Consider the following 27014-nt stretch of genomic DNA (forward strand, 5'->3'; position numbering starts at 1 on the left):
TGCCAAAGCCCAGACATGGCTCAGCATTGAATATCCAGGTATAACACCGGTAGCGGTCAGCAAAAAGCTCACTGCCTCTGGCTGAATATTGACCCCAAGAGTGGCAAACTTAAGGAAGAAGTGCACATGGAGGAAGTAAAGGTTTATTTATTTATTTACTACATTTGTACCCCACATTTTCCCACCTAATGGTAGGTTCAATGTGACTTACAGGTTATTTAAGGAAAAACAGATTACACGGTGAAAGGCAGTATGGAGCAACGGGTTCATGGGAAACAGTTGATGTAGAGCGTTGTGGGGTGATGGATCAAGGTCTAATCAGTCTGAGATTGTGGGTCGATCGATAGTCTGTTTGAGCTAGGGGAATTCATCAGGGAAGAATGTTCTAAAAAAAGTGGCCTTTCGCATGTTTTCTGAATAGTAGATAGTTGTTCGTGGATCTTTGGGCTCTAGGTAGGGTGTTCCAGATTTTGGTGCAGATGTACAGTGGTGGAAATAAGTATTTGATCCCTTGCTGATTTTGTAAGTTTGCCCACTGACAAAGACATGAGCAGCCCATAATTGAAGGGTAGGTTATTGGTAACAGTGAGAGATAGCACATCACAAATTAAATCCGGAAAATCACATTGTGGAAAGTATATGAATTTATTTGCATTCTGCAGAGGGAAATAAGTATTTAATCCCTCTGGCAAACAAGACCTAATACTTGGTGGCAAAACCCTTGTTGGCAAGCACAGCGGTCAGACGTCTTCTGTAGTTGATGATGAGGTTTGCACACATGTCAGGAGGAATTTTGGTCCACTCCTCTTTGCAGCATCTCTAAATCATTAAGAGTTCTGGGCTGTCGCTTGGCAACTCGCAGCTTCAGCTCCCTCCATAAGTTTTCAATGGGATTAAGGTCTGGTGACTGGCTAGGCCACTCCATGACCCTAATGTGCTTCTTCCTGAGCCACTCCTTTGTTGCCTTGGCTGTATGTTTTGGGTCATTGTCGTGCTGGAAGACCCAGCCACGACCCATTCTTAAGGCCCTGGCGGAGGGAAGGAGGTTGTCACTCAGAATTGTACGGTACATGGCCCCATCCATTCTCCCATTGATGCGGTGAAGTAGTCCTGTGCCCTTAGCAGAGAAACACCCCCAAAACATAACATTTCCACCTCCATGCTTGACAGTGGGGACGGTGTTCTTTGGGTCATAGGCAGCATTTCTCTTCCTCCAAACACGGCGAGTTGAGTTCATGCCAAAGAGCTCAATTTTTGTCTCATCTGACCACAGCACCTTCTCCCAATCACTCTCGGCATCATCCAGGTGTTCACTGGCAAACTTCAGACGGGCCGTCACATGTGCCTTCCGGAGCAGGGGGACCTTGCGGGCACTGCAGGATTGCAATCCGTTATGTCGTAATGTGTTACCAATGGTTTTCGTGGTGACAGTGGTCCCAGCTGCCTTGAGATCATTGACAAGTTCCCCCCTTGTAGTTGTAGGCTGATTTCTAACCTTCCTCATGATCAAGGATACCCCACGAGGTGAGATTTTGCGTGGAGCCCCAGATCTTTGTCGATTGACAGTCATTTTGTACTTCTTCCATTTTCTTACTATGGCACCAACAGTTGTCTCCTTCTCGCCCAGCGTCTTACTGATGGTTTTGTAGCCCATTCCAGCCTTGTGCAGGTGTATGATCTTGTCCCTGACATCCTTAGACAGCTCCTTGCTCTTGGCCATTTTGTAGAGGTTAGAGTCTGACTGATTCACTGAGTCTGTGGACAGGTGTCTTTCATACAGGTGACCATTGCCGACAGCTGTCTGTCATGCAGGTAACGAGTTGATTTGGAGCATCTACCTGGTCTGTAGGGGCCAGATCTCTTACTGGTTGGTGGGGGATCAAATACTTATTTCCCTCTGCAGAATGCAAATAAATTCATATACTTTCCACAATGTGATTTTCCGGATTTAATTTGTGATGTGCTATCTCTCACTGTTACCAATAACCTACCCTTCAATTATGGGCTGCTCATGTCTTTGTCAGTGGGCAAACTTACAAAATCAGCAAGGGATCAAATACTTATTTCCACCACTGTAAGTGAAACAGGTTGCGTGTGAGGTTTTGTATTTCAGTCCTTGACTTGTGGGGAAGTGGAGTGTAAGATAGGATCTTGCGTTTTTGGTTGCATTGCGCAGTGGTAGGTTAATTAGGTCGGTCATGTATTCTGGGGGAGGCCGAATATTATTCTGTAGGTCAGTGTGCATGAAAACGATCTTAACTGAGTAGGAGTGAATAAGTGATGTGAGTTTTATTACCAGAGAAGGGTCCAGATAGACAGTGCTAAAGATTGAGCAGTTCCATTTGTATAGAAGCGGCAGTGCAAGCTTCCCCAAATTTTTCTGTCCTTAGTAGTAAATGATCTGTTAATGCCATCTTAAGAAGTGCAGTAACAAAATTTCCTCTGCATAAACTGAATGACAAAATGTTGGAAACACCCCCAGCAGTTAATACAGAGGTTTTGTAATTGCTATATGTTAATTTTGGCCATTAATCAGTGCTAACTGTAAAGCTTTACCGTTCTTTAATAAATGTGTGTGTTCTGATGCCTCTTAAAAACCCATAGTGCTGAAAACAAAAAATTCCTAAATCTGACTTAACCCCATGGCAGTTCCATACATTTTGAATATATTGTGCGGCATGTATATATAAATGTAAAGGTGGGCATATGCAGCAGAATGGGATGGGCCATCCCACAACCAATTTTTAACCCACATGGCATTAGCAATTAGGAAGCTTGGAGGGTGGGGCGAGACAGGTTTGTTTGACCTATCCTGCTGCCTCTGCAGATATAGTAACATAGTAGATGACGGCAGAAAAAGACCTGCACGGTCCATCTAGTCTGCCCAACAAGATAAACTCATATGTGCTACTTCTTGTGTATACCTTACCTTGATTTGTATCTGTCATTTTCAGGACACAGACCGTAGAAGTCTTGCCCAGAACTAGCCCTACCACCCAAACACCAGCCCGCCTCCCAATCTCGGCTAAGCTTCTGAGGATCCATTCCTTCTGCACAGGATTCCTTTATGTTTATCCCACGCATGCTTGAATTCCGCTACCGTTTTCATCTCCACCACCTCTCGCGGGAGGGCATTCCAAATATCTACCACTCTCTCCGTGAAAAAATACTTCCTGACATTTTTCTTGAGTCTGCCCCCCTTCACTCTCATATCATGTCCTCTCGTTCTACTGCCCTCCCATCTCTGGAAAAGGTTCGTTTGCGGATTAATACCTTTCAAATATTTGAACATCTGTATCATATCACCCCTGTTTCTCCTTTCCTCCAGGGTATACATGTTCAGGTCCGCAAGTCTCTCCTCATACGTCTTGTAACGCAAATCCCATACCATTCTCGTAGCTTTTCTTTGCACTGCTTCCATGTTTTTGTTTGACATGTGCCTCATAACTCTTTTCTGCCATCATCTTCTATTTAATTTTGTTCTTGTTGTCTAGCCACAGGCTCCCAAACACACGAAATAAGTGCATTAGAAATGACACCATCCACAATTTCTCTCTGTATACTTGCACACAGGCAGCCTAATTGACCAATCATAGATTAAAACTCAGTCCAGCAACTCTGTCACTATCAAGTTTTCATATAGAATACTTTGGACTAGGTTCTATATGCACAGAAAAAATTGGTGCAGAAAAAAACACGCTTAGAGCTATTTTATAACCCACACCTAACGTTAGAAACGGTTTATAGAATAAACATGGTGCCCGGACCTACAACTAAATTTAGGTGTGACCAGGGCTTTTTTTGAGGGGGTACTGAGTACCAGCACCTTTTCCATTGCCTGCTAAAATTGACCCATGGACCCCAAGTTTTAATGATAGAGGTCAGGCTTTATGCACCAATTCTGTCTATTATGGGGTGGTTCCCTCAGTGATCACCCCACTCCTGAAGGGTGGCCTAGCATTTGAGTACCGGCACTTTTTTTGCTAGAAAAAACACACTGGGTGTGACCATTTCAAAACCTGGTGTAAATGCCCGCACCTAACTTAGGCGTGGATTTGGAATAGATTACCCTCAGGTCAGATCACAGAGGTGAGCCTAGTAATTCCAAATTTAAAAGCAGGCTAAAAACCTGGCTTACCCAGGCATTTCTGTCATTTGTTTAGACAAAGAGATCCACCACAATTTTCTCTTATGTTTATGGGCACGGGCTGTCTTGCCCCGACCATTCTCCTGACCTTTTCTTTCATCTCATGTTTTCATATCAATGTGTTATCTTATTATAATCATTCTAAGTCAATAGGTCAACATTTGTTCTGTCATCAACCCCGATGTTTCACAGCCTTTGTTTGTCTCTATGTGAATCGTCTTTCCTATTTTTTTAGGTGCCTTCTACACTGCCTTGTTGTCAATGATAAAAGACGGTTAATTAAGTTCAATAAATCATAAGCAAAAACTGTTCTACATCGTCAGTGTCTTACAGTGTTAGTTGAACAACGATTATATTCGTTCCACCGTACTTTTAGTTTCGCTATTGTGCTTTCCCTTGTTTTTCTCGCTTTTACAATTAATTTGCATTAACATATGTAAACTGTTAGAATATATTTTTGTGAATGTCAGTATATCAGATATTGAACTGTATTGAACTACTGCTTGCAATCTTCAGGCTTGTGTTAGTTCTACTCCCTTTCGTATCCATGGAAAGAAAATGAAATCAGCAACACAGCTGCAGAAATTATTAGGTTATATGATGTAGGATATTCTAACTTCTCTGACAGTCCGGTTGATTTGCAACCACAGGGTCTTCACGGAGTCTGAATACCCACAAAGAACTGCTGAGCATCGGAACTGGGTTTATTTAGCTCATTTTAAAATATTAGGTCATCTGAAAAGTTACAAAAAAATTAATATGATCATTTTTATACACAGTGAATCGCTGTGTTAATCTTAGGGGCCTTTTTACTGAAGTGTGGCAAATTTGCACGTACGTGTGTTTAAAGCAAAAATTAATACGTGCTAAGTGCAAAGCAGTTGCGGTAAAATGCTAGGGATGTGTCCAGCATCTGCACTGCATTTACTGTAGAGGGCGGAGATACCACACAGGCACCACATTATGGAGCCCTTTTAGTAAGGCACGTGTGCGCTACGTGCATCCACCGCCCGGCTACTGCATGCCCCGGGTGGTAATTCCATTTTTGATGAGCGTCCAAAACACGCGGTAGAAAATATTTTCTATTTTCTACCGCGGAGTGCTTACCTGGCGTAATCGGCTGTTTACGTGCGCTGACGCTTACCACCTGGTTAGCGCGTGAGACCTTACCGCTAAGGTCAACGGGCGGAGGTAAGGTCTGAGGCCAAAAATGGATGCGTGCTGTTTTAATTTTACGCACATCCATTTCGGACCACAAAAAAGGCCCTTTTTTTTCCAGGTGTGCTGAAAATGGACCCCTGCGTGCATCCAAAACAGTGCCTACACCAGCGTAGGCCACTTTTCAGCGCACCTTAGTGAAAGGGGCCCTATATACAGTGCCAGATAGCGTGGGAGATCCCATAATATAATGCGTGCAGGCCCCGAAAAAATAGCACCTTTGGAGAGGAGGCACCTCCCCCCCACCCCCAGGACCTGCCCAGAGATTCCATGGTTGTCTTGTGGTGCCTGGGCAGCAGCTAAGGCCCCTCTTCCTGCCGCCCAGGTCTGCGCTGGTATCCAAAATGTCCTGCATGGTTAAAATCCTCATTAGCTGCTTAACCCCCCTTAGTGAAAGAGCTCCTCGATGTAAATCTCTCTATGTGCAAAGAAAGAGCATAATGTGGAATGAATAACCCTGTACTTAAGACACTGTAAAACTTCAGGAAGGTGAAGAAGATCAAAGGTTTTAGTAATATCACTCTTAGGTCTAACTATTATTACAAATGGGTAACCTGAATCCCAGGATTGGGAAAATGACTTGTTCAGGGTCAGATATAGTCAAGGCAGGGTGAGGCCCCAATTGTCCTGTGATTTAATAGGTTAGCATGTACTTTTTTACCATCTCGTAATTCCTGGACTTTCCTTGATATTTGATCTTCATTTTGGTGCTGACCAACACAGTACACCCAGCTCTAGTCTCCCTTCCTGTTGTTACTTCAGTATATGGCTTGACTGTTTTCGGCTTTACCACTGTAATCCATCCTTCCTTCCTAGAATTGCAGGCCTAACAGAAGGAGAATGCAGGTGTGTGTGAAGGAGTCTCATGAGAGAGAAGAACAATCTCATGTTCTAGGGTGTGTGATCTTATTTGTCATATCTGAGCACAGAAAATAACAAAGAGCCCTGTGTGCGTAATACTAACACACACCCGCCCCCCCCCCCAGAAAACAAAATAAGTGCTTTGTTTCTTCTTCCAGGCCCTGCCGAATAGGATATACAGCCAAGCAAAAGTAAGACTAGAGCTGACAGGTTTCTGGCTCCATCCTCATCCACTTTACATTTACAAGGAGATTTCACAGGCCTTCATGAAAGCTGTCTCTTTAATGGGTATAAATGCTATTGTCCAAATTGGTCTCAGGAGTGCAGATGTAGTAAAATCAAATGAGCAGTCCATTTTCATAGGTATTGATGCTCCTGCTCTGGCAAACACAAAATGCATTACTGCATTGAAATTGTAAAATGTTTGCTTTGGGTTTAACCCTTTGATGTTGACTTCTATGGTCATAGTCCTCAGATCCCTGGGGTTGAAGGCATTTATCTACATTAATGACTTCATGGAAAGGGGAAGGAACATTTTGGAGTTTTAGGCTGCTTTTTCTAATAAGTCATTTTTAGAATTCAAGTACAGTAATTCCTATACCAAGGAGCTCAAGGTCACAAGGGACTCAGTAGGAAAAAAAAATGGTTTTTGAACTCTGGTTTCCTGGTTCTCAGCCTGCTGCAATAACTATTAGGCTCCTCTTCCTCCTCTTCTGGTATGAAGGTTAAAAAGGAGTGTGAACTTTTTATTATTTATTGCTCAGCATTTTTAAGTTGTATAAGGAACCCCCCCCCCCCAGCTCAACCATCCGAAAGAACCAAACAAAGATACAAACATACGAGTGCCATCTTATACAGTAATAACGAAGAGTACAAAATGAGGGATATACCCAGAGCCAAATAGCATAGTAACGCATTAATCAAACTTGTTTCTGATTTTTGTGTGAACTCCCACAGCTGGTTCAAACATTGGGAACTCAGTATTTATACAAAACAGGGAAAACAGGTGGGGGGGGGGGGAAGGGGTGGACAATTTTACAAATGTTTCTTGCATCTAAGCGTGTTTTGTAAAATTGTTTGACAGTATACATGTCTACACTAGGGAATTATTTAAAAAACTACAGTAAAAAGTGGCCTTAGCGCACCCTTACGTGTTTTTTTCCACCCGCTTAAAGCTGTTTTTACTGCAGCTGAAAAGTGGCTAATTTCCCAAATTAATGGCCATATGCTAATATTAATCCAAAGGTGAACAAGATATATCCTTACAAACTGCTTCAAATCTCACAATCATTCACTTTAGCTTTGGAGGAAAAAACTGAGAAGCTCTCTGGCTTATCGGCTCTAAACACAACTGAATACTGCTGAGCCGCCTCATCACTATCCAGAAAAACCTCCATGCGTTTTTTTCAGTATATTTTTTTGAAAATATTTTTTTCAATCTTTATCAAATCTATTTTCTTATAAACTTTATAAAATTTCAAGGAAGGCAACATAACTTTTATAGCAAGGATGAGGATCCAGTTGCGTTTAGAGCCGATAAGCCAGAGAGCTTCTGAAGTCTTTTCTTTGGACAACAAAGCCATTAACGAGCAATAATTAGACAACCAATTACTGGTGTTAATTAGCACCAATTAGGGTTTGTGTGCACATCTGGCTGGGCACCCAAATCCCTTATCATGTAACCCAAAGTGGGCGTGGCCATGGAGGGGCATGGGTGGGTTAGGGGCGTTCCAAAAAGTTAGATGCAGTTTTAGAGAATATGGAGGATCTGCGCCCAACTTGCTGGCGTAAGTCCGGCACCCAGAGTTGGGTGTGAGAATCCGCTGAAGTGCTATTCTATAAAGGGCGTGCACCCTTTATAGAATGATGCTTAGTGCTGATTTTATCTGCGCCAAATTTTAAGCATCATTTATACAGTTTCCCCCATTGGGGGTTATTCTGTAACTGCACACTTATAATTCTGTAAAGGAAGTAGGTGCCTACTTTATAGAATACTTGTCAACCAGGTATATTCATTCCTCGGTGCTTAGGTACAAGCATTTACGTCTGCCGTAGAGCTGCTGTGAATGCTTGCACCTAGTTTTGGGAGATAGAGGTACAACTACTAAAGAATATGGCTTCTAGAATGTTTCTTTGGGTATAATAAATATGACGGTGGCTTCTCCTTGTTGCTTAAGCTACATTGGCTGCCAGTAATAGCTAAGCTAAAGTATAAGATTTCTTGTTTAGTTTTTAAATCTTTATATGGACAAATCTCAGTTCATACATATGATCTATGATATCGTTCTACATCTAGGTTAACATAAAGGCTTAAGAATAGTAATACTATAGATGAATGATTTAATGTGATTTAAAATGTCATCTTATATTGTAAACCTATTTTCTTTAAGTAACATATGTTATCCTTTGATGTTTTATCATTTCAATGTAAGATGAGAATTATGGAATTACTTTCTTTGTTAATTTTTCTCTTCCTTTGTTAATCATCTTTGCCAAGCAGATTTAGTCTTGTAATTATTGTAAATTGTAAAAAAAAAAAAAAAGAATAGTAATACTCTCTTATAACCACCTATTTAACTTATAAAAGAAATCATGATCAATCGTATTCTTACCAGGCAGCCTGTTTATGGAATTCCTTACCGTTGAGTTTAAGACCTGCAAGCTCATATGAGGTATTTCGTAAGAATCTTAAGACATTTGTATTTAATGAGTATTGGTGTAGGCTAACCTAAAAGATATTGTGTACAGTGTAATTGCATTGTGTATGTGGATCTTGTATGTTTTTTCTTTATTATTACTTGTACACCGCTTTGGGACCCTCGGATGAATTAGTGGTTTAGAAATACCAGCTTAGATACGATACAGCATAACTTGTCGTATTCTATAAGATAAGCACATGTGCACCTAATCCACATTTCACCCAGACATTGCTCATGTGTATGTGTACCTGCAAACTGTGCAGTGTCAAAGATACGCGTGTCGTTATTGAGCATGCCATCTTGAAAGTAAAGTAATGCCATGGAAATTCATTGGCGTTTTGGTTAGGGCTGTCACCCTGATGCAAGGTTATCGAAACATGAGCTGCGTTGAAGCCAGATGCACAAAGCTTCCTTACTATTAACAATTTGCTTTAGACTGATTCTAGCCAATCTAAAGCAACATTTACATAGTTAGTAATGCACAAAGGGGTTTTCCATGGCTCTAATGTGTGTCATTAGCAGCCACTGAGAACTCCATGGAATGTATTACAATGAACTCATTAGTATTCTAATGAGCTCATTCATAATCTAATGTATATTCCAGGGGATGAACAGCTCCAGAGCAGTCCTAATTTAACGATCAAATTTTGCGGCTGCTCTGGAGGTGTCAGAGAGGAGAGAAGTACAAGCAGGAAGCTATAAAGGCTGCCTGTTTGTGCTTCCTATCTCTCACCTCCTGGTTCTCACCCTCCCCTTTTTTTTTTAATTTCCTTGGTGGGCCATGGACCACAGCTCACTCCACCCCCCCCCCCCCCCCCCCCCCGCATCTTGTTTTATTTCCCTGATGGTCAAGTGGACCCTGACCCCCCCCAATCTTTTTTTAAACTTTTCCTGGTGTCCGTGGGCCATGACCCCCCCTTGACTCAGGAACCTTTTAAAAAATTTTCCAGGGTGGTCCAGTGGACCAAACCATTTCCCCTGTGCAGTTACACACCCCTCCCTCCTGTACCTGACCCACACTCCTGCTCCTCTCCCTGTACCTTTACAACAAGGTGGAGGCAAGAGCAACAGATCCTGCCTCGGGCCCGCCTGGAACAAAATGGCAGCACCGAGGTCCTGCCCAGTTCTTCTGGGATGCACTAGGTAGGGCTAAATACCATATAAGGGAAAAAACTCCTTATATGGTGTTTAGCCCTGCCCAGTGCATTCCAGAATGCACTGGGCAGAGCGGGGTGCTGCCATGTTGTTCTGGGCGGCCGAGGCAGGTGGGAGGAGACGTTGCTCCTGCCCTTCTGTCTCCACCTTGTTGTAAAGGTATAGGGAGGGGCAGCTTCCACCTGGTTGTAAATGTACAGGGAGGGGCAGGGTGGGGGTCTGGTACGGGAGGGGGTGTATGTGCACACACAGGGGAAGGGGTTCTGTCCACTGGACCAGCACGGAAATTGTTTAAAAAAGGTTTGTGATATCACGGTGGGGGAGGGGTTATGGGGAGGTTGTGGTCCACTTGAACAAAGATTGGTGTGGTCAGGGTCCATTGGGCTACCAGGATACATTTTTAAAAAAACAGTGGCAGTCCAGTGCATCAGAGCTGTCAAATCCATTTGACAGCTCAAACTTGCAAACAACGAGGATGCAGAAAGGGGGGTCCATGCAGCTCATTTGCATGCGATCCCCTTTGTGCATCGCTGGCTGTTAGTGATATTTTACGGCTGCCTTTGTGCATCGGTGCCTTGGTGACAGTCCTAAGTAAACATTCAAAAGATAAGTGAACCAAGTTTTCTAGGATTGAAATTCAATTAATTTGTGGATTGGAATTGCTAAAATTAAAGTTGGGATTTTAGTGTTTGAACAATATATTCTACACTAGCTTTGCTAGAGCCGATGATGATTTAGGTAAGACAAGGGGCTGAGTACCCTGTGTGAAAAGTGTTACTGCCGAGGCTCTGCTAGTGTGTGATACAAAATATAAGAGATTGCTACCTAACATATCTGTACACATTAAAAAAATTCTTTTTGTGTTGGGATTTCTAATATATCATCATGTCGTTATCAGTTAGGCACACTTTCGGCAGACACACAAGTATTTGCACTGTTACACACCTATAATGCTAGTGTTCAAAACATTTACACACATAACTAGTGCATAAATGTTGGCGCCTGCTTTATAGATGTGCTCATGTTGATAACATGTACTAAGGTTCAATGTGAAGCAAGCCAAAAAGCACAAGTGTATACAGAAGCGGTTCTATTGCCCGACTCTGAACTGGATTGTTACATCTGTGTCCAGCTCAGTGGTGTTCCTTGGTCGGCTGCCACCTGGTGCAGATTGCCGCTGTGCACTCCCCCACCCCCGGTGCATCGCCTCAAACCCCCCCCCCCCCCCCCCCCCCCCCCGAGTGCATTGTTCTTACCTCCTGGGGTGCTGGGAGCAGCCACGCGGCTGTCAGCTCCGCCGGTTCTCTGCTCTCTCTGCCCCTGAACAGGAAGTAACATCAGAGGGAGCAGGGAACTCGTGGAGCCAACAGCCACACAGCTGCTCCCTGCACCCCCCCCCCCCCCCCCCCCCACTGCAGCATGCACCTGGGGCAGACCAGCCCGCCCTTGGTACGCTGCTGGTCCAGCTATTTTTATGGTGGTGGCGCTGCTGCGTGATTTATCCATACATGAATATTGAACATTGTTGTGGCCCCTGACGCAGGTGCTTGGTCACTGAAACACGGCCCGTGTCCGGTCCCTCAAATAAAGAGCTTTCTTTTGTCCTGTTCCTGAAAGTCCATTTGTGCTTTTTGGTTTACTTTGGTTTCTTGCTGTACTTGGAACCCTCTCTTTTCTACCTAAGGTGCAATGTGCCCAACCCTAACTGCTCCAGTGTTCACTTCAGTGCAGAAATGGAACAATAGAGCAGTGTTCTGCAGTTCAAGGAGGATGGAAGAGGCATAACCAAGGCCCTAAAACAAAACCGTGCCCACGCTAACCTCATTTTTACAACAACTGTTGGCAGAAGGCACAGAGGGGGAATTACCTGGAAAGCTCCAGCCAGCACATTACTGAATTTATCAAATCACATGTTCTACAGCACTAATTGTTTAATTTTGCTGATGCTTGGTAACTTGCAGAAGGAGCCACTGCCATGTTAATCTGCCATTGCTTGTTAATGAGTGTACTGTAAGAAAGCAGTGTTTATGAATCCCCCACTAATAATGAAGAGGATGAAATAATGTGCTTAGAAGATGTTTCATTATTTCTGCACAGTTTTAATTTTACATAATTTTCCAGATGGGGGTTGTAAATGTTGTCAGACGCCTCAATCCAAAAAGCATAAATCTGTTCAAAAACTACATTTAAATAACTAGCAAACACGATCCAAACCTTGAATTCGGCTGAACATTAAGTTTCTTATTTTCAGTGCAATGCTAGCAAGTTTAGTACAAGAAAATTTTAACCTCTTTGTCGGTTTGTATGCTGCAGGTCACTAAAATGGTCAAAACTGTCACGACCAGAACAGTGCGGCAAGTTCCGCTGGGGCCGGATGGTCTTCCAGTCATGGAGAGCTCCTCTCCTTTGGGCAGCTACACGGATTCAATAGACAGAAGATACATGAAAAATGGGGAGCGGTACATCGTCCCACAGGCCTCTTCTACCCTGACCAGGTCTTTTAATAATAGCTACAGTGACACATACCCAGACAACCATGAGAGTCATTACCGTCCTTTATTTGGACATGATGGATATGGAGACTTGTCTGATAATTATGACAGCTTATCCCGAGGCGTCAACTATCGTCCCCGCTATGCCTATACACCAGGGAACAGTTACCGACCAGAAGATGGCAGCTTCACTCTGCCGAACCGGAGAGATAATTATGGTCCCATTGCACAGCCACAAGTGCCGATCGGCAGCAGCGTTGATTTGAACCGCTCTCAGCCAGAACGTTTCCAGCCTGAACCGTATGGCTTAGAAGATGATAACCGAAGCCTTGGGATGGATGATGAAGGCTATGAACTGGATCCAGAGTATTCCACAATGAATCGAAGGGCACTGCCTGGGATAGTGTTGGCTGACAGAGGAAGAACTCACAAGGGAAGGTAAAATCATTCTTGTAAATTCTGCAGTTTTCACTCTTCATATCACTGCTGTTAAAATAATTAATTTCCCCACTCTCCAACCCCTTCCAAAACAGCTGTTTTCCCTTTGTGTTTATAGATTTATGAAATGTCTTTGAGATATTCTACTGGCAAAACTGTAATAGAAGTTCGTATAACTGAAAATTACTTTTGTTTTATGCATGCTATAAATAAAATAGCACACACTCTAGGGTCTGTATTACCTGTGCCTCCAAGCCTGCACTTGGCATGGGTTATTCTGATTTCATTTATTACATTTTTATACTGTTCCTTTGAAATTCTAGGTTATTTACAGCAAACTTAAGCATGTAAGATTGCAGCAAACATACACTTCACAACACAAATTAAACTATACAGTTAGTCTAAACTAAAGTTCCCTGTAGACAGTATAACTCTTGATTTAAAGGTCAATCATAAAACATTCTTTAAACAACTTGGTCTTGACACCTTTATAAAAATCTATCAAATCTCTCGTTGAATGAAGATATTTCAGTAACTGGTTCCATAGTTATGGGTCAGCAGTTGATTCAGTGCGTACACGCATGCCACCCTCTCTACCTAACTTTGTTGTATTTATTAATAAAATAGGTAGACCTTTGTGTTGACTGAAAGATGATAGCAATAATATATCTCTTGGGCATAGATACAGGTGTAAAATGTTAAGTAATTGTTTCACCTAATTATTGCAACAGCTTGTCATTGTCTCAGCTATACTAGGGAAACCCAGTTCCAGAAACATAGGTGCCAGTTCTGTTGGTGCCAGTGGGTGCATCTGAACATTGAGCAAATTCCTTCATTGTGTCCAAAGTAGGGCAATTTATATCATATTTGGTACCCTCGATCATTTTGAAATGTTGATCGCCTGTGCCCAAAAATATACCTAAAAAGTTTCTGCTGTCAAGATACACATTAAACATGTAAAGGCTGATAGGTAAAGATAAGCTTTATTGTTTGTCTGCCTGCAATAGTCACATCTAGAGCAGTAGCCATAATTTAGGTAAGACTAGAAGCATTCTGGGTACAGGCATGGAGCCACAAGTGGCTTTTGGTAAAGCCGGCCCAGGTCTGCTCATTCTTTAAGCAATCTAACAGGATTTTTTAATCTTGCCTTATTTTATGACCTTGACCCAAAAGTTTGGTGGTGTATCTCTTTCTTGTTTTTCTTTTTTGACCCAGCAACAGGGCCAGCCCAGTAACATTTCCTGCATCTCCCCTTCTCTTCCCTTCCATCCCAGAGTCCAGCATCACTCATCAACTCTACCCAATGGTATCCAGCATCTCTCTTTTTCTGTCCACCCCAACATGATATCCAGCATCTCTCTCTCTCCTTCCCTCTCTTGTGGTATCCGGCATCTCTCTTTTCCCCTCTCACCCACCCCCTCATTGTGGTGTCCAGCATCTCTCTCTTTCCGTACTTTCTTCCTCTACGTAGTTTCCAGCATTTCTCCCCCCCCCCCCCCCACCCCCGTGGTTATCAGCCTCTCTCTTTTTTTCTTCTTCACTCCTTCTATCTCTCCCCCATCTCCCACGAGGTGTTCAGTGGTTTACACCCCTTTCTCCAGGGTAGCAACATAGCAGTCAGCATCTGTAGAAGATTCATTGTGGCTGGCAAAGGGCTTTGAGCATCCATGCATGCCCAAGGCCTGACAGCTTATGACCGCTCCCTATTTGATAGGGGCAGGACCTGACAGGCGTTGATCATATGCAGGTGCTTAAGGCCGCATACTGGCCACAGTGCTCTTCTATAGATGCTGATTGCTGCATCGGCACCAGTGCACCCCCCCCCCCCCAAATTGTGCTGCCCTATTCCACCTAGTGGACGGGCCTGCCCTGCCCAGTGGTTTCTTCCTACTCTTTTTGGCTTTCACATCAGTTTAAATTAAGGCAGGTATCAGACACCATGAGCTTCATTTGGAGCTATCTTTTTCCCTGCCTGTTCTATATCCCTTCCCAACCTACTGTAGTCCAATCATTGCATCAACCATTCTTGTTTGGAAGCCATACATTAGGGCTCCTTCCACAACCTTGCAATTCCAGACCTGAAATCTGGCCACTAGGTGTCACTGCAGTATAATGACTGTCTCTCCCTACCCCCCCCCCCCCCCCCCCAAGGGACCATGAATACTGCCTCTGCAGCATCCCTTTTTCTCTTTAGTTTAAACAGAATAGTGGCTAGGGCTCTTGGAACTGTACCATGGAAGACTGCTTGACACCAGCACTTTGACTTTGGTGTTCAACCATGCATGCATGAAGTAATGTTATTTAAATGCAAATATCAGCCATTCTATGCAAATCACCTTATATATATGCTAATTGTATAGCCTTGAAATCTGACCTGTGACATACCCTGAGGTCTGGAATTTGAAAGCCCCTGCAAGGCTTATATAGTGGAATCCACATTGGTTATAAACTTGAATTTCTTTTCCACCATTTTCCTTTGTTTTATTGGATTAGAGGTTGTATGAATCAGAGTGTTCCTATTCAGCTTTTCTCAGAGCTGTTGAGACATCCTGCCTGAGATTTACAGCAGTAACAACAAAAAAACAAAAACCTGAAAAAGCCCAGTGCAAGAAGCCACGGCATTGAGAGGACCCTGGTGGCTACAGCAATGCAGTCTTGTAGTCTCCTGGGCTACCTCAACATACAGATATATATGCACAAGAGGCCTGCAGTAAAAACTGACCTGGCAGTTAATGTGTACTATGTCTCTGATTGATGCGGGAGCCTCTCTTCAGCCGTAGGCAATTTTATTTTACCGTTCTTGTTAGAGCAGTCAGGCTTGCAGCAGAATACCAATATTAGGTTGGAAACAGCACAGTACTGGGTCTGCAAAGCTTATCTGGTCTGTATCAGAAAAGTATCACTTATTCCTTTTAGCTCTTTATTTAAAAAGTGATGGTTTCCACTGCTTATAAAAATGAAGCTGAGTACGAGTTGGAGCATTTCTTGCTATCTTTACTATACAAAGTTCTAACATCTGCCCCTTCCCTAGCCTGTAACTTATTTTAGAATCCAGCACAGAGCTCTGACAATGTGCCTCAATACTGCCATGCTGCCCCCCCCCCCCCATCCACACACAACCACCATCACACATGTGCAGTGCAGCTCTATCCCTGCCTTCCAACATCTCCTGCTAATTTAGAAGAATTTTTTCTAAAGGACGTTGAGCCCTTAATGCATGCTAACAGGGGTATCACATGGTATTCTGCGGTAATATACCTGTTAGTACGCATGTTATGGAATTTTTCTGGGAGAAGTTGTGGCATAGGTGTAGAAACATTAGGTAACGTGCTCTAACTGGATAATAGCTGTGTTAATGCTGGATCACTTAGTGCCAACTACATAGGAGACACAAGGGCTCATTTTCAAAGCACCTAGACTTACAAAGTTACGTGGAGGGGCATTTTCGATATGACGTCTAAGTCCAGCTTTGGACGTTTTGCTAAAAATATCCAAAATTCAAGTGGGGAATATAGCCATTTTCAAAACATTTTGTTTTTGAAAATGGCTATTTGCTAGATGTTTTTGTGCGTTTATCTTTTTAGTCCATTTAAAAAAAAAAAAAAAAGTGAAAAATGCACAAAATCAAGCCATTGGGTTGTAGGAGGAGCCACTTTCCTTAGTAGAGTGGCCACACAGACATCCCAGGAGAACAATTGGGCATCCTAGGGGGCACTGTAGTGAGCTTCAAATAAATGCTTCCAGGTACGCATCTCACCACAATGATCATTGTGAAGCAGACAATTAACTGACTGTTCATTGTCTAGTTCTGAGGGTGTAAGAAAGTGATGTGTCTCAGTTCTGTTCTTCTCACCACTTCGTTGGGTTCTGCTATTGCTATATGGATTGAATGTAAAGGAAAGAGGATTATTGGGTGTTTACCCTGGGGTTATACAATGGAGTCTGTCCATATAATCTTCACACCATTCAAAGTTCTTTATTGGTAGACACACGGTTGCAGAACCTGCTGCTCTTTGTCTTGCTTCATAATATAGCTGATTGGCAGCTTAGACTTCTGTGATTAATTCAACATTTGGGAATCTGTTCTCTGGAGCGTATTGGGTGTCATTAAGCTAATTAGAAGCTTTATTTGATTGTGAATTGATAAATCAAGTGCAGCAAAGTGCAGATGGACAGATTCCACTTCTGTTTGCATTTCTGGTCTTGTAGGCTGTTCCATTTCTAAAGGAAAGTCCCACATTCTTTAAATATTTTGTTTTTGTGGCACGTTTCTATTATTAAATATATCTCAGAGATACCTGACTTCGAGTAGAGTTCAGTCTTCCTCAAACATCTTCACACAGACTTATGGTCATTAACATGTTTGCACTGCATTTGTTTAATCAGTTGATAAAGTAGTGCATAGCTCACTGCCATAAATCCATTGGCAAACAGTTGTATTAAAACCAAGTGCTCTTTGAGCACAGAGGTACTTTTCATAACTATACCGTACTTTTAAATGACATATCTGTGTTCTGATTGGCTGCTTCCCTCAGTACTATTTGGGGCCAATGTAGTAAGTAAGCTGTGTGTTACCTAATTCATATATAGATATATATATTAAAAATTATGCCGGTGTTTAAACAAATTGTTTGCAAATTTGCTCCCAAAGAATATGCAGGTAAGGCAATGACAGCAAAGGTGGTCCAATGAGGGAGGAACAATTGGTGACACGCAAACCTTTTATTGAAGAATCTGATGACCCCTGATGCAGGCAGTTGCCGAAACGTGGCCAAGTTGGGTCTTCCTTCAATAAACTTGTTTGTGTGTCACCAGTTGTTCCTTTACTGTCATTGCCTTACTTGTTGGTTCTGCAGAGGTTATACTCCTGGTATTTTGACTCAAATAATATGCACTAACATAGGAGAGCATGCCAACTGTCATGGAAACACACACGTACAGATATGCATTAGCAACAGAATTGCACACACAAGAAAATTTGTATCAGTACCTGGAGTTCCATGCACATCCATTGTGCACATGTGCATATCTAGAATGCCATTCTGCACATATATATTATTGAGTGGTATTTAATTGTCTGCAGTCCAGTGCTCTACTATTTATTTCACAGCTGCGGTACCTCCTTCTTAATCATGCATTCAAGAGCGAGATCAGTTCAGCTCCTCATCTCCCTGCGTTTTTTAAAATGTTTTGACCATCCACTTCTACAAAGCAAGGAGAAAGCTACAGGTTCTTCGTGCATGCACAAAAGAGGGAAAAACCAGACTGAAACCCTCACTAACGCTGTCTGCAGAAGAACAAGTTAACTTTTAACTCTGCAGTCAACGGGTTAAAGCCCCAGCATTAAAAAAGAGTACACTCAGCCTTCAGGTGTTCTGTACCTTGTACATCTGGGTTTAATTGTTAATACCTTTATTAGCGTTTGACTTAAATGTGCATTGCACTGCTTTCTGAGTCTTTGTTCACAATTTTCTTCTATGCTAGACTCCCTTCAGCATAGAATGATGATACAGGCAGCTCCTTGTGACTCTGGGCAAGTCACTTAACCCTCCATTGCCCCATGTAAGCCGCATTGAGCCTGCCATGAGTGGGAAAGCGCGGGGTACAAATGTAACTAAAATAAAATAGATACTATTGGAGAATCTACATGGAATGTTGCTATTATTGGAGATTCTACATGGAATGTTGCTACTATTGGAGATTCTACATGGAATGTTGCTAGCAACATTCCATGTAGAAGGCTGCGCAGGCTTCTGTTTCTGTGAGTCTGACGTCCTGCACGTACGTGCAGGACGTCAGACTCACAGAAGCAGAAGCCTGCGCGGCCACATAGTAGCAACAGTGGAGGAGTGGTGGTTAGGGTGGTGGACTTTGGTCCTGAGGAACTGAGTTCGATTCCCACTTCAGGCACAGGCAGCTCCTTGTGACTCTGGGCAAGTCACTTAACCCTCCATTGCCCCATGTAAGCCGCATTGAGCCTGCCATGAGTGGGAAAGCGCAGGGTACAAATGTAACAAAAATAAAATAGATACTATTGGAGATTCTACATGGAATGTTGCTACTATTGGAGATTCTACTTGGAATGTTACTAGCAACATTCCATGTAGAAGGCTGCGCAGGCTTCTGTTTCTGTGAGTCTGACGTCCTGCACGTACGTGCAGGACGTCAGACTCACAGAAGCAGAAGCCTGCGCGGCCACATAGTAGCAACAGTGGCGGAGTGGTGGTTAGGGTGGTGGACTTTGGTCCTGAGGAACTGAGTTCGATTCCCACTTCAGGCACAGGCAGCTCCTTGTGACTCTGGGCAAGTCACTTAACCCTCCATTGCCCCATGTAAGCCGCATTGAGCCTGCCATGAGTGGGAAAGCGCAGGGTACAAATGTAACAAAATAAAATAGATACTATTGGAGATTCTACATGGAATGTTGCTAGCAACATTCCATGTAGAAGGCTGCGCAGGCTTCTGTTTCTGTGAGTCTGACGTCCTGCACGTACGTGCAGGACGTCAGACTCACAGAAGCAGAAGCCTGCGCGGCCACATTGGTGATCTGCAAGGGCCGACTTCTACATGGAATGTTGCTAATAGCAACATTCCATGTAGAATCTCAAATAGTAGCAACAGTGGAGGAGTGGCCTAGTGGTTAGGGTGGTGGACTTTGGTCCTGGGGAACTGAGTTCGATTCCCACTTCAGGCACAGGCAGCTCCTTGTGACTCTGGGCAAGTCACTTAACCCTCCATTGCCCCATGTAAGCCGCATTGAGCCTGCCATGAGCGGGAAAGCGGAGGGTACAAATGTAACAAAAATAAAATAGATACTATTGGAGATTCTAGATGGAATGTTGCTACTATTGGAGATTCTACATGGAATGTTGCTAGCAACATTCCATGTAGAAGGCTGCGCAGGCTTCTGTTTCTGTGAGTCTGACGTCCTGCAGGACGTCAGACTCACAGAAGCAGAAGCCTGCGCGGCCACATTGGTGATCTGCAAGGGCTGACTTCTACATGGAATGTTGCTAATAGCAACATTCCATGTAGAATCTCAAATAGTAGCAACAGTGGAGGAGTGGCCTAGTGGTTAGGGTGGTGGACTTTGGTCCTGGGGAACTGAGTTCGATTCCCACTTCAGGCACAGGCAGCTCCTTGTGACTCTGGGCAAGTCACTTAACCCTCCATTGCCCCATGTAAGCCGCATTGAGCCTGCCATGAGTGGGAAAGCGCGGGGTACAAATGTAACTAAAAATAAAAAATAGTAGTGCAGAAACTTGTGTACAGAACCCTTTCTAAGCTCTGTCCTAAGCCTCCTGCACATTTATTACATTGGCCCCTCTCAGGCCACAGGATCTTAATCTCTTCATCTTACACTGTTTGCTGATAGTCTAGTGGGCAACTCTCTTCTAACCATGGCCACCTGCTTCCCCAACTTCTTCCATGTTGTTCCCACCAACTGGTTTGGTCACAAAATGCTCTTTGCCCACTTTTTTATCTTCCAAATTTGCTGGCCTTCCTTTGAGTCTGGATGTTTACCGAGAGCTATGTGGACAAGCATGCACATAATATTGAATACCAACAGACAGATGTCACCAAATGCCCTGAGCCTATGTCTATCTATCTATAATAGTTGACCCTTCAAGATAAGCTGCCATCTATATCTATAGATAGTATGTGTGTGGACAGGGGGAGGGGGTGTCATGGATTTGATATACTGCCCTTTGTGGTACAACAAAAGCAATTTATATTTAAAACTAGCCGTTAAGCCCGTTAAAATGGGCGCGTATTGGAATGTTTTTTTTCCCAAGGCCCCCCTCCCGTTGCAGCTGCAAGGCCCCCTGCCATCCTCCTTCCCTGCCAGCTCCAAGGCCCCCTCTGTCCCTCCCTCCCAGCTCCAAGGCTCCAGTCCTCCCCCCTTCCCAGCTGCAAGGCCCCCTGCCCTCCCTCCCTCCCAGTTCCAAGGCCCCAGGCCCTCCCCCCCCAGCTCCCAAGGCCCCCTTCCCTTCCTCCCTCCCAGTTCCAAGGCCCCCTGCTCTCCCTCACAACTGTAAGAGCCCCCCTGCCCTCCCTCCCAGCTCCAAGGCTCCAGTCCTCCCCCCTTCCCAGCTGCAAGGCCCCCTGCCCGCCTTCCCTCCCTCCCTCCCAGTTCCAAGGCCCCAGGCCCTCCCCCCAGCTCCCAAGGCGCCCTTCCCTCCCTCCCTCCCAGTTCCAAGGCCCCCTGCTCTCCCTCACAACTGTAAGAGCCCCCCTGCCCTCCCTCCCAGCTCCAAGGCTCCAGTCCTCCCCCCTTCCCAGCTGCAAGGCCCCCCGCCCTCCCTCCCTGTTCCAAGGCCCAGGCCCCCCCAGCTCCCAAGGCCCCCCCAGCTCCCAAGGCCCCCTTCCCTCCCTCCCTCCCAGTTCCCACGGGCTTGGGACTATGTACAAGTTCTGGGTTCCATGGCCTCCACCTTGGACGTCGTAAAGTGGGCCAGAGCTCACATGCGCCCCCTGCAGTGGCACCTTCTGAGCCACTGGTCTTCTCTCTCGGAGGATTACGAGGTTCGGGTGCCATGTTCGACCCATCTGCACACAATCATGCACTGGTGGTTCATTCAAAAGAATCTGGTGTCGGGCATTCCTTTGCAAACTCCGGAATGGAAGATCATGATGAAGGATGCGTCGCTGTCTGGTTGGGGGGCTCATTGCCTCCAGCAGATGGCCCAGGGCATTTGGACCTCGACGGAGGCGTCTTGGTCCATGAGCCGCTTGGAGTTGTGGGCGATTCGTCTGGCCCTTCTGGAGTTTCTGTCTCTTCTCTGTGGTTGCCCAGTTCGAGTTCTCTTGGACAGTGCAATGGCAGTCACCTATGGGAACTGTCAGGGGGGCACCAGGAGTGCACCACTAGCGCGCAAGGCGGCCCTGATCTGCCGTTGGGCAGAGACTCATCTCTCTTGACGGCGGCTCATATAGCGGGGTCACAGAATGTACAAGCGAACTTTCTCAGTCACCACCAGTTGGAGCCGGGGGAGTGGACACTCGCCGCTCTGGCCTTCCATCAGATAGCTGCCCGTTGGGGGATGCCGGTGATGGACATAATGGCCACTGCATTCAATGCGAAGGTTCCCCGTTTCTTCAGCAGGGGAAGAGAGCTGGGCTCGGAAGGCATCGATGCTCTTCTACAACCTTGGCCCAGGGGCCTGCTCTATGCCTTTCCCCCCGTGGCCTATGGTGGGCAGGTTACTGACTCGCATTGCCAGTCATCCCGGTCGAGTGATCCTGGTGGCCCCGGATTGGCCCAGACGTCCCTGGTACGCGGATATGGTCAGGCTCCTGTTTGATCATCCTCTCCGGCTCCAGGTGCAGGATGGTCTCTTGCTGCAGGGACCAGTCATGATGGAGGATCCCTCCCCCTTTGGTCTTACGGCCTGGCCCTTGAAAGTGCGAAGTTGAGAAGGAAAGGGTATCCGGATGCGGTTATCGCTATGATGCTTCAGGCTCGGAAAAATCCACCTCGATAGCTTATGCTAGGGTGTGGCGTACCTTCGATTCATGGTGTTTGAGTTCGAGATTGTCAGCGGCTTCGGTATTGGTTATCCAGTGAGTACCCAAAAGACGCGCTCAAATTACTCAGGCCACTTTTTACCGCAGCTTAGTAAAAGGGCCCCTAAATTTGTGCCCTATTTTCCACCATACTTAAGAGCAAAACCTCTCAGCTGAAAATTCAACCTAACTTAGGGGCCCCCTTTTACTATGTGGCGGTAAGCCTAATGCGGCATACTGCCCGGCAATCCAGAACTACTGCCGGCCCAATTGGGCACTGGAGGTAGTTCCACCCCCAGCATACGGCATTTCCGGCACTAGCGGAAATATTGGAAAATATTCGAAAAATATTTCTGCAGGGGGTTACAGTTGGGATAGCATGAAGTTATGGTCAGGATAGCATGGAGTTATGGTCGGGATAGCATGGGAACCCTTACTGTCACGGCTCAATATCAGGAGGACTATTTCTATAGTATATTATAACTTTTATTGGCTCATCATAAAAAGTCAGATTACAGGAGACATTCTACCCGATTCTGTAAAAGTCGCAAAAAATTGCAGGTGCAAATTTAGGCATGTTCCTGATTTATGTGCACAATTTAATAGAATAATGAGTCAATTAATGCTAATAATTGCCTTTTTAACAAGCAACTACGTGCGTTAGGTACAGGATCCGAGGCTACAATTTTTAACAAGTGGTCTGAAAAAGGGAGTGCAGAAAGGGGAGGGTCAAGGGCATTTCGGGGCGGATCAGGGTCATGGTTTTGAGTTGCATAATTGTAGAATAACAGTGCTCCACACACAAATTTAGGCGTGGGTATTTGCACCATGTTTTTGTGGTGCAAATGGAAGGGCCTAAATTACGCTTAACCTCTCTGCTTAAGTGTGTATTCTATAAACCGTGCCAAACTTTAGGTATAACTTATACAATACCGCTTAAGCAGCCAATTGTTTAGACACCATATATAGAACCTAGCCCTATGTGGCCATGCCTACATTTTGGAACATTTTACCAAAGAGAATACATTTGTCTGATGACTCTATGATTTATTTTTATTTTGTTCAATTTAATTTGATGTCCTGCCAAAAGTTAAAGAAATCTTGATTTTATATTTTATTGTTTAATGTTCATGTTATTTAGATGTTTCAAGTCTTGGAGTATACACTTTTATGTTATTGCTATGGATGTTTTACAGCTTTGAATTTTATGGTTTTAATGTGCCTTCAGCATTTTATTAGAAAGGAGAAAAGACGGCTGTGAGAGAGATCTATAAAATCCTGAGCAGAATGGAATGGGTAAATAGAAATCAATTGTTTCACACTTTCAAGAAGCACAAAGACTAGGGACAACACTATGAAGTTGCATAGTAGGACATTTAAAACTAGGGGTGGGAAACGAGTAAAAATTTTAATCGTGATTAATCGTGCAATTAAACCGTTTAGTTGTGTGATTAATCATGCGATTAAAAAGCCATACATTTTGGCCCTTAAAGTGTAATTCCAACAAACTGTAACTTAAACTTTCAAAAGTGTCATATGCCTTTACAACTTGTAATACTGAAACTGAAGTGAGAAGGAATAAAAAAATGAAGAAAAAAAAAAAAAGCTAAATATATTTCTGCAACCTGAGAAGAAGTTTCTGATCCTGAATGTACTTGCCATTGATTTTCAAATCTACTGATACAATTGAAAAAGGGAAAACGTGTTATGGGAGAGGGTCATACAAGATCCCATTTGTGAATGCTATATGAAGTTCTGGTATCTATGGGTAAAACAGGCATGCATGCACCATGCAAACAGTGTGAGGATAGAGAGTGGTTTATTCTCAGCAAAGACAGAATTAGTTGGTGATATTCAGCCATCATCAGAGAGCTATACAAACAACAACAGGACAGCAAAAAGACTGTCCTACCTTAAACTGCCAAGCTATCCAGAAATTGCTACTATTTCCTAGCACTAGTCACCCAAGTAATACTCAGCATTGTTGCTGCGGGGCTTAGCTCAGCATCCCCTCCCCCTCAGCATCCCCCCCCTGACATTTACCGTTACAGCTGAGCTCCGGATTTTTCTCTTTCCACGCTGCCTCAAAGTCTTCCCTTGCACGGCCAGGCTCTGCAGATACTTAAGCCACGCCGTGCAGGAAGTTGGGGAAGGTCTCGCGATTTCAAGTCCCAAGAGACTTCCCCAACTTCCTGCACGGTGCTGCTCAAGTATCTGCAAAGCCTGGCCATGCACGGGAAGAAAAAATTAATTCTTACCTGATAATTTTCTTTCCATTAGTCCCAACAGATCAATCCAGAGACTTGTGGGTTGTGTCCCTCTACCAGCAGGTAGAGAGAACCTCCGAGATTTGCTATATGTGGACCTGTGCATCCAAGTAAACCTCAGTATGAACGATACCAAAGCAGTGGAATGGAAAGAATAGAAAACTCTCCTGATATTGTCAGACCAAATGCCCAACATACTTCCACCACTTCCAAATTTATCTGTTTCTATTATTTAATCAAACGAAGGAACATTCAAAACAATGAAACCCCCAAAAAACTAACCAACCGAAACAAAACCGCAGACAGTAAATCCAGGGGGGGCCTCTGGATTGATCTGTTGGGACTAATGGAAAGAAAATTATCAGGTAAGAATTAATTTTTTCTTCCATAGCATCCCACAGATCAATCCAGAGACTTGTGGGATATACCCAAGCAATCCTCAAGTAGGGCGGGAAACCCCCAACCCAGCAGAAATCACAGATGAGTCAAACACCGCATCCTGCCAAGCTGCCACATCCACTCGATAATGACGAGTGAACGTATGGACTGAAGCCCATGTAGTGGCTCTGCAGATATCTTCCAGAGAAACCAAATGGGACTCTGCATAGGAGGAAGCCTGAGCTCGCGTAGAATGAGCACAAATGTGTGCAGGGGCTTGTTTGCCCAATGCCATGTAGGCCGAAGTGATGGCCTCCCGCACCCATCGGGCTATGGTGGCCTTGGAAGCCATATGGCCCTTCTTACTGCCTCCAAAAAGGATGAAGAGATGATCAGAAAGACAAAATTCATTCATCTCCTACAAATACCTGAGAAGAGCCCGTCTCATGTTGAGGTAGCGAAGAGCCCGGAATTGCTCAGGGTAATCTTCCTGGCAAAAAGTCGGCAAATGTAGGGACTGCCCCAAATGGAAACAAGAAACCACCTTGGGTAAAAACGAAGGAACTGTCCTAATCGATACCCCCACCTCCGTAAAACAGAGGGAAGGGGTCTCTAAATTTAAAAAAAAAGAAAGCCTGCAACTCTGAAATTCTCCGAGCCGAAGTAATGGCCTTACCGCGTCTAGGAAAAAGGGCCTTTTTTAAGGGGCCGGAAAATGGACGTGCACTAAAATTGAAACTAGCGCACGTCCATTTTTGGCCTGAGACCTTACCGCCACCCATTGACCTAGCAGTAAGGTCTCACTCGCTACTTGGGCGGTAACGCAGCATGCGCCAACTGCCGTTTACTGCCAGGTAGGCACCCCACAGTAGAAAATAGAAAATATTTTCTACTGTGCATTTTTGTTGCGCACCGAATTTGGAATTACCCCCTGGGAGCATGTGGTAGCCAGGGCGGTAATGCCGATTTGGCGTGTGCTGGACTTGCATAGGCCCTTACGCACCTTTGAAAAAGGGCTCCCTAGGAAGCTAACTTAGGAGCATAAAGGAACTTTGCAGTTTCTGAGTATTGGGCCCTATATTTTTGTGCTAATGTAAGTTTTCTAGTGACAGCTGAATGTGAGAGAATGTCTGTGTCTTCCCTCAGTTGTGTCTATTGAGTACAGCAAACTATATGCTGACATGTTGGGTTCTAATGCCAAGCAAATAGTGCATTGGTTCCTGTAAATGAACATCACTAACCATTTATAAGTGTTGTGTTACAATTGCTGGGTAGATATTAACTGTTGGGGCTGGCCACATCCTTGGACGCTTGCAATGGAACTGCATAGAGAGAAACAAAGGAAGCTTGTCTTAGCTCCATTCTTGGGTGCCAAGAATGAGAAGCTTTACTGTACTTGCCAAGATGTGATTTAGTCGCTATTTAGCACATACTTCAAATGCCCTTAATTAGATTTCTGACATGTCATCCAAAGAAGGTTCATTAATGAGTCTTTGTGCTTTACACGTAACTGGAATTCAGGTCTCTTGTAAGTGTTTAGCAAAGGACACAAAGTGAAAGCGGCACTGTGTGTCAGATGATGACTTTCCAAATCTCTCATTGTTTTAGGTGACTCTTCCCATGCCCCCAAACACTTGTAAGCTCTCACATTGCAATCTCTTTGGCTATTCATGCCAAGGAATTCCTTATAACACATATGAATTCCCAGCTATGTCCAACTCCTGTTTTCTATCCATCTTACTTATAGCAATATCTTCACTTAATCTTACTTCAAAAGTAGTTCAAACTTGCACTTCTTAATTTTTATATAATTTATTTCAACATTATTCATAGTATGTGCTGTATAAGCCAA

The 27014-nt window shown here is 44.2% G+C and overlaps 1 protein-coding gene across 4 annotated transcripts in view; it reads left to right on the forward strand.

Moving 5' to 3' along the window:
- The window catches only part of ARVCF (ARVCF delta catenin family member), a 473516-nt gene that overhangs the window by 256611 nt on the left and 189891 nt on the right, over positions 1-27014 (forward strand). For all 4 annotated transcript variants that reach the window (XM_030218017.1, XM_030218015.1, XM_030218018.1 and 1 more), the window contains exon 3: positions 12394-13010. In XM_030218017.1, coding sequence (XP_030073877.1) covers positions 12394-13010 — 617 coding nt within the window. The remainder of the gene's footprint in view (positions 1-12393; positions 13011-27014) is intronic.

Source organism: Microcaecilia unicolor, chromosome 11 (genome assembly GCF_901765095.1).
Source record: "Microcaecilia unicolor chromosome 11, aMicUni1.1, whole genome shotgun sequence".
NCBI classification, from domain to species: domain Eukaryota; kingdom Metazoa; phylum Chordata; class Amphibia; order Gymnophiona; family Siphonopidae; genus Microcaecilia; species Microcaecilia unicolor.